The following is an 8358-nucleotide window of genomic DNA, read 5'->3' on the forward strand; positions in this document are numbered from 1 at the left end:
TAGACAGAAAGGAAGCCATTGAGTAGAACAGGGGAACACTGAATGGTGTGAATTAGGAAAAGTGTACACCAGTGTTACATTCTTTCACCATACATATTCAATATGTATGCTGATTATATAATCTGAGAAGCTGAATTATTTGAAGAAAAATGTGGTTTCAGGATTGGAGGAAGACTCATTAACAACCTTTGATATGCAGATGATATAACCTTGCTTGCTGAAGATGAAGAGGACTTAAAATACTTACTGATAAAATTAAAGACCACAACATTCAGTATGGATTGCACCTCAGTGTAAAGAAAACAAAATATTCGCACCAGTTGACCAATTACCAACATCCATATATATGGAGAAAATTTGAAGTTGTCGAAAACTTCATTTTGCTCAGATCAACCATCAACACTCAGGTAAGAAGCAGACAAGAAATCGAACGACATATTGCATTAGGCAAATCTGCTTTATGAGACCTCTTGAAAATGTTCAAGAGCAAAGATATCAGTTTGAGGACTAAGATATGCCGTATCCAACCCATGGTATTTCAATAACCTCATATGCATGCAAAAGTTGGACAATGAATAAGGAGGACCATAGATGAATTAATGCATAAGTTATGGTGTTAAAGGAGAATATTTGAAGAACCATGGACTGCCAAAAGAACAAATGGGTCTGTGTTAGAGGTACATCCAGAATGCTCCTTGGAAACCAGGACACCCAGACATTGTTTCTCATACTTCAGACATTTTATCAGGAGAGACCAGTCCCTGGAGAAGGATATCATGTTTGGTAAAGTAGAGGATGGGAGAAAAAGATGAAGACCCCACCAAGATGGATTGGCACAGTGGCAGCAGTAATTGGCTCAGGCGTAGCAAATTATGAGGTTGAAAAGACCAGGTGTATTTTCTTCTGCTGCACATAGGGTCACTATGAGTCAGTACTGACTTGGTGACAACTAACAACAACAACATCAATTTCCTTCCACCAGATCTCTAATAACTTGGTAAGACCCTACCAGCTTTTCTTGAGTTGTTGTGTTTCTGCCCAATGGTTGTCTGTTTACCCCAATAAAGTGGGAAAACACACATTTTGCTTAAAGGTCTGCCTTATGGTATTTCAGAAATATCTCTGAGCCACAAAAGTTCATTTCTTGGTACTGAATTGGTAAGCAGAAATATGTAAACCATGCCTAGGGATTTTCATGCCCAGTCATATGTTCCCCTTTTATCTATATAAGTACCCAGGTCCTCAGAGTTTCTGAAAAATTCAGAGGTAGAAGGCTTCAAGGAGGAAATAGTGAACTTCTTCCTAATGGGTGGAGGCCAGTTTAGCAATTATTTGGAAAAACAATAATTCTAACTGCATATGCACCTTGATTTGTGGAGCAATTAATAAAAAAATTATGACCTTAGAGTTTTATCTTATTTTGAGGAAAATCCACCAACTATACACTCACCATTTTAGTAAGATTCAGATTTTTTTTTTTTTTTCGTATTTTCCCTATCCTCTTTCACAGGAAAAGAAAATAAATACTTGAAAACAAATGAGAGGACAAATATTGTATGAGACCACTATTGTACAAACTCAAGAAAAAGGTTTTCATGCTAAGGTGAGGGACACCTTAGTCCTCAAGCTGACATCTTTGCTCTTCAACACTTTAAAAAGTTCCTGTGCAGCAGATTTGCCCAATGCAATACGTCGTTTGATCTCTTGACTGCTGTTTCCATGAGTGTTGATAGTTGATCCAAGAAGAATGAAGTCCTTGACAACTTCAATCTTTTCTCCATTGATAAGAATGTTGTTTATTGGTCCAGTGGTGAGGATTTTTGTTTTCTTTACATTGAGATGTAATCCATACCGAAGGCTGTGCTCTTTGATCTTCATCAGTAAGTGTTTTAAGTTCTCTTCACTTTCAGCAAGCAAAGTTGTATCATTTGCATATCGCAGGTTGTTAATGAGTCTTCCTCCAATCCTGATGCCACATTTTTCTTCAAAGAACCCAGCTTCTCGTATTGTTTGCTTAGCATATAGGTTGAATAAGTATGGTGAAAGAATACAACCTTGTCGCACACCTTTCTGAATTTTAAAACATTCAGTGTTCCCATGTTCTGTTTGAACAACTGCCTCTTGGTCCAGGTAGATTCCTCATGAACACAATTAAGTGTTCCAGAATACTAATACTTCTCAATGTTGTCCATAGCTTGTCATGATCCACACAATTGAAAGCCTTTGCATAGTCAATAAAGCACAGGTAAACATCCTTCTGATTTTCTCTGTTTTCAGTTAAGATCCATCGGACATCAGCAATAATATCCCTCGTTCCACAGCCTCTTCTGAATCTGGCTTGAACCTCTGGAAGTTCTCGGTCAATGTATGATTGTAGCCATTTCTGTACTACCTTTAGCAAAACTTTACACGCATGAGATATCAAAGAGATTGTGCGATGATTTCTGCATTCTGTTGGGTCACCTTTTTTTGGAATGGGCACAAAATACGGATCTCTTCCAATCAGTCACCCAGATAGCTGTCTTCCAAGTTTCTTGGCAGAGATGAGTTAGTGCCTCCTGTGCCGCCTCACTTTCTTGAAAGATTTCAATTTTTATTCCATCAGTTCCTGGTGCTTTGTTCTTTGCCAATTCCTTCAATGCACCTTGGACTTCCTTCCTAAGTATCATTGGCTCTTGATCATATATTACCTCTTGAAGTGGTTGAACATTAACCATTTCCTTTTGGTGCAGTGATTCTGTGTATTCTTTCCATCTTCTTTGGATGCTTTCTGAATCATTCAATAATTTGCCCAGAGAATCTTTCAATAATGAAAGTTGAGGCTTGAATTTTTTCTTCAGTTCCCCCAGCTTGAGAAATGCTGAGCGTGTTCTTCCTTTTTGGTTTTTTGATTCCAGATCTTTGCACAATTAGTTGTAATATTTGGCTTTATCTTCTCGAGTTGATCTTTCAAAATTTCAGTTCAGCTCTTAGACCTCCTCATCTCTTCCATTTTCTTAAGCATCTCTATGCTGGAGTGCAAGTTTCAGTGTCTCTTCTGACATCCATTTTGGCTAGAAGCAAATACTATTATGGACATAACCCTGCAACAACAATGTTCTATGAGTAGATGAAGGACAAATACACAGGCTAAATGAGTATGGGAGGGAGAGTGGGGTTATGTTAACAAATATATAAGGTTTAAAAGAGGATATTTGTACTTGGATATTTACCTTCACTGCAAACACACTGATGAATGTGGTGGACCATTTGTTGTTGCAAGTGCCATCGAGTCGGGATCCAACTCATAGTGACCCTGTACAGGGTTTCCAAGGAGCAGCTGGTGAGTTAGAACTGCTGGCCTTAATTCTCCAAACTGACGTTGCAGTTTACTGTATTAACTGACAACCCCACACCAGAAGTCATAAAGGGGGTAAAATGATGTAAACTTCTTAGACATTACCAAACACCTTGAAGCAAAGGATGCTGTGCCTGAGGGACACCAGGGTCAGTTGGCATAACACAGTCCTCAATGTTCTATATGTGACTGCGTATCTATTGGAATCTTAAAATCTCATGACTGGCCATCTAAGGTGCAACTAATGACTTCTCCATGCGCACAAGAAAGAAGAGTGATAAAAATTGAAGATGCTTGCAATCAATTAGTCCAATGGACTAATGGAACATGTGAATATCAGTTTCCATGACTCTGAAACCAGAAGAACTAGATGGTGCCTGATTACCACTGCCAACTGCTCTGAAAGGGATCACAATAGAAAGTCCTAGATAGAGTGAGAGAACTTGTGGAATAAAACTCAAAATTATAAAAAAGACTGGGCTTATTGATCAGAAAGAGACCAGAGGAATCTGAGATTGTGTCCCTCTCAACCATCCTTCAGATCTGGAATAGAACTTACCCATGTGGCCCAATTTTCAGCCAAATGGTACATAGGTATATAGGGGGGACAGCAACATTAGGAAAGTATGCTCATCATGGTATATGGTCCACCACTTGAGATAGAAGGCGAATATTTACCAAAGGACAAAGTTGAGAAAGGTTGGAAAGGAGAATGGAACGGACAAAAGATCCACAGGGAATAAATGGGATAACTGTTGTTAAATGGAGGGAATTGCAATCACTGAGAGGAAACAAGGTGTGTGGTTTGTTGAATGTAAAACTGATGATCTTCTCTGTAAACCTTCACTCAATTCATAATAAAAAGTTAAAAATAAAACACAACGCAAACATACAATAGAAGCCCTCTCACTGAACTTACTGGGTTGTTAGTTGATGTTTCCAAAAAATCTTTCAGAGCAGAAAATAAAAAGAATGACACATAAAACTTACATGTTTTATTTCAGCTTAAACATTAAAAAATATATGCATCTATAAACTGGAGTATGGTGGCTCTGTAAGATAAACACTAGACTTCATACCAGAAGGTTGTTGGTTCAAGCCCATTGCTCCTCAGGATAAATATTAAGTTTTCTATTCCCACAAATATTTACAGCCTCAGAAACCCTATACAGGACTGAAACTGACTTGTCAGCACTTAGCAAAAGTATATTTATAAATATTTTAATTTAGGGATAAGGGTTTTCCTATGAGTATTTGAATATTAGTTGGAGCTTTTTAGGGTATATATATCACAAGCCTGACCATGATGCATTAATTAAATTCTAAACAATTTAAAGATTATCAGGAATTTAGAGACACTGGCAAAATTATTCAGAGACACAAGCACATAACACATCTAAGTTTTTTAAAACTTTGTTTTCTTCTGTGATTCTTCTACTAACATTTTCTTTTCAAAGCACTCGATTTGACTGTATTGGAAACAATTACTCTCTTATGTAATCATACCTCACCATATTACATAATACAAAAGCATATTTCAGAAATAGAATAGAACAGTAAGTACAACCATTTTAAATGGTTTTAACAAACTGTTGTATGCAGGAAAAATAGAAAGTAATCTATGAGGTTTGAGGGTTCATTGCGGCTTGGAATCAGTGGTTTTACAGAGAAAAGAGAGCATGTTGGTTACTCTAGTATATGAAACATTTCCCCCACTTATATGTAATTTGCATGGTCACCCAATTAATTGTAACATAGTCTAATATTTTTGTGATGCAGTATGATTTTTAATAAGTATGGAAATTTTTATTTTGGTATGGGTGAGGAAGTGGGTAGCAAAAGGGTATGTTGTTGTTAAGTGCCATCGAGTCGGTTCCAACTTATAGTGACCCTGTGTAGGGTTTCTGAGGAACAGCTGGTGGGTTTGAACTGCTGACTTTGTGGTTTGCAGGTCAGTGCTAATCCTTCAGCACCACAGCAGGAGTGGACAGTTATTAACTCTTGGTTAACTAGGTAATTCACCCAAACCCCTTTGTCAGCAGATGAATTTCAATTCATATCAACCTTGTATAAGGTTTTATGAGGCTGTGAATCTTTTGGGAGCAGAAAGCCTAATGTTTCTCTCAAGGAGTGGCTGGTTGGTTTTTGAACTCATAACTTTGTAGTTAGCATTCCAGTGCTTTATCTACAGTACCACCAGGGCTCCTTTGGCAATTCACATGTTAACAAAAAGATTTTCAAGGTGAAAAACTCAAGACCCATCAGTTTGAACAGTTTTAAATAATTTACCTGAAATTACATATCTTGAAAACTACAGACATAGAATTTGAAATTAATTATGTTTAGGGTTCATAGTCTCAATTATTAAAATAAAAAAGCTACAGTCATGTAAGTTTTTTGTTATGAGCACTGAAGGAGCTCTGGTAGCGTAGTGGTTCCAAATTGGGCTGCTAACCTCAAGGTCGGCAGTTCGAAACTGCCAGCTGTTCTGCGGGAGAAAGATGAGGTTTTCTGCTTCCGTAAAGATTCGCAGCATCAGAAACCCTGTGCAGAGTCACTATGAGTTGGAACCGACTCCACGGTACTTAACAACAACAACTGATGGCTTAGGGCCATTCCTGCCTCTTCAGAGCATTTACCTTCCTCCTGAGAAATAAGTATGAAAATGTCATAAAGAAGCAAAGCCAAAGATATTATATTAAATTTATAAATTAAAAAATCAACAATGCCAGTAATATTGACCAATGTTTTTGTTACTGGAAAATCTACTGTCCTGTTATTGAAAATCTGCTTTCCTTGTAAGGCCCTGTTCAAAGTTTGACTCCCCTTGTCCCATTTACTCCAATGCTTTCTTTTGTTCTCTCAGAAGGAATTAAATACTTCTTCCTTTGTTTCTCATACTCCTGTGTTTAAATGCTTTTAACAGGTCTGATAATCTTCTCCTAACATTATTTTTCATTGTCTTTCCACATAGCTGCTCTCCTACCTCCATAAACTCTCAATTTATTCATCTTACTTTTTCACTGAGTTTCAATCTGACGCACAGTGTATTTACTGTGAATGCCTGTATTCTGGATAAGATTCTTCTAGCAACCTTAGCCTTATTTTCTACATCCAACAAGAAAAGCAATCCTTGTCTTCTGTTCAGCTTGGATATTGTATTTTAACTTGAAAAACTTTCATGTTTCCTCTTTTTGTCCTTTTATGTCCAGGCACCATACACTGTAGCTTATAGAGTAGTCTGCACTTTTTTCTAGAATGAGAGGAAAGAAAAAGGCAACAGTGGTCTTAATCTTTGGACACATGGTCTGTCATATATAGACTGATAAAGGCACCAAGAAAATGTCATGCCTTTGATTTCTCGTATGAGAAATTAAATTAAATTAAATTCTATAATTTTCTTCAGACCACTTTTGTTGCCACAGGGACTCCTAGGACTCTTTTCAATGCAATCTTCACCTCCTGGTTTCTCAGACTGTAAACAAGGGGATTCAGTAGGGGAGTAACCACAGTATAGGTGACTGCTACCAACTGATCATTGTCGGAGGCAGACTTGGACTTGGGCCGAAGGTAGATGACAGAGGCACAGCCATAGTGGACAAAGACCACAGTAAGGTGGGAGGCACAGGTGGCAAAGGCCTTCCTCTTGCCCTCAGCTGAGGGGATCTTCAGGATGGTGTTACCAATGAATCCATAGGATATGAGAATTAACAGAAAGGGCACCATGATCACCAGGATGCTGAGGCTGAAGAGTGCTAGTTCTTTTATGTGGGTGTCTGTGCAGGCCAACTTGATAACAGGTGCCATGTCACAGAAATAGTGGTTGACTCTATTGGGGCCACAAAAAGGCATGCCACAGATGAGGTTGGTGGCCACCAAAGCAATTAAGAAGCCTGTGGCTCCTGACAGAGAAACCAACCCCAGTCCAAGTCTTTTGTTCATGATAAGTGTATACCTCAAGGGATGGCAGATTGCCACATAGCGATCATACCCCATTACTGCAATGAGAAAGCAGTTGGTACAGGCAAAACCAAGGAAAAAGAAGAGCTGAGTGGCACAGGCCACAAAGGAGATAGTCTTGGTGGAAGAGACCAGGTGAACCAGCAGCTGAGGGATGATGACGAATGTATAACAGGATTCAGAGAAGGAAAGGATGAATAGAAAGCCATACATGGGCGTGTGTAGTGTCTGGCTGAAGCGAATGACAGTCATGATGGTTGCATTGGCCATCAGAATTGTCAAGTACAGTAGAAGGAAAGTGACAAAAAGCAGCAGCTGGAGCTTCTCTAGGCTGGAAAATCCCACCAGGATGAACTGTGTGACCACAGTAGTTCTATTGAAACCTTGCATCTGACAAACTTCTTTCTGTGGATGACGAAACAATAACTATGGTCACAATAAGAATATTCCCCTAAGGCCTTTAAGTAGCATACTGTCCAACAGCCTCCCCCCCCAATAAAAACATTGTTATTGAGTCTATTTTAATTCATGGCAACCCTATAGGACACAGTAGAACTGTTCTATAGGGTTTTCCAAACTGTAAATCTTTAGAGTAGTAGACCGCCACATTTTTCTTCTGTAGAGTGGCTGGTGGGTTCAAACCACCAACCTTTGGTTAGCAGCCAAGCATTTAGTCACTGAGCCATCATTTTGTTATATTGTCAGATCTATAACATAGATATATTCTTTGATGATTTTTATAAGAAACAATTTTCCATAATTGGTGGTGATACTATTATAGAAATATCTCAAAGATAAAAGAAGTAGATATATAATATACTCAGAGACTACTTAATTGCATGATAAAATTCTCCATTATTCTAAGTTACAAGACAGGATGCAAAGCCCTATTTCTAATAAGGTTAGAGATAATTTTGCTTTTCTTTCTTTTATATTTTCACGTTTCCTAGTGTTTAGCAATAAGCATATGTTAGTTTTATGATTCTAAATATCCTTTATGTAATCCAGACTATTTTAATCTCTTTTTGGCAGCTGTCCAAACATAAATAAGGTTAATTTGC

At 38.1% G+C, this 8358-nt stretch overlaps 1 protein-coding gene across 1 annotated transcript; it reads right to left on the reverse strand.

Annotated features, from left to right (window-relative positions):
* Positions 1-6739: 6739 nt before the first annotated feature.
* LOC102825851 (olfactory receptor 10T2-like) lies at positions 6740-7687 on the reverse strand. Its single transcript, XM_006861746.1, has one exon. The coding sequence runs from the start codon at positions 7685-7687 to the stop codon at positions 6740-6742; it is 948 nt and encodes a 315-aa protein (XP_006861808.1).
* Positions 7688-8358: the final 671 nt, after the last annotated feature.

Source organism: Chrysochloris asiatica, unplaced genomic scaffold, assembly GCF_000296735.1.
Source record: "Chrysochloris asiatica unplaced genomic scaffold, ChrAsi1.0 scaffold00042, whole genome shotgun sequence".
Classification (NCBI taxonomy): domain Eukaryota; kingdom Metazoa; phylum Chordata; class Mammalia; order Afrosoricida; family Chrysochloridae; genus Chrysochloris; species Chrysochloris asiatica.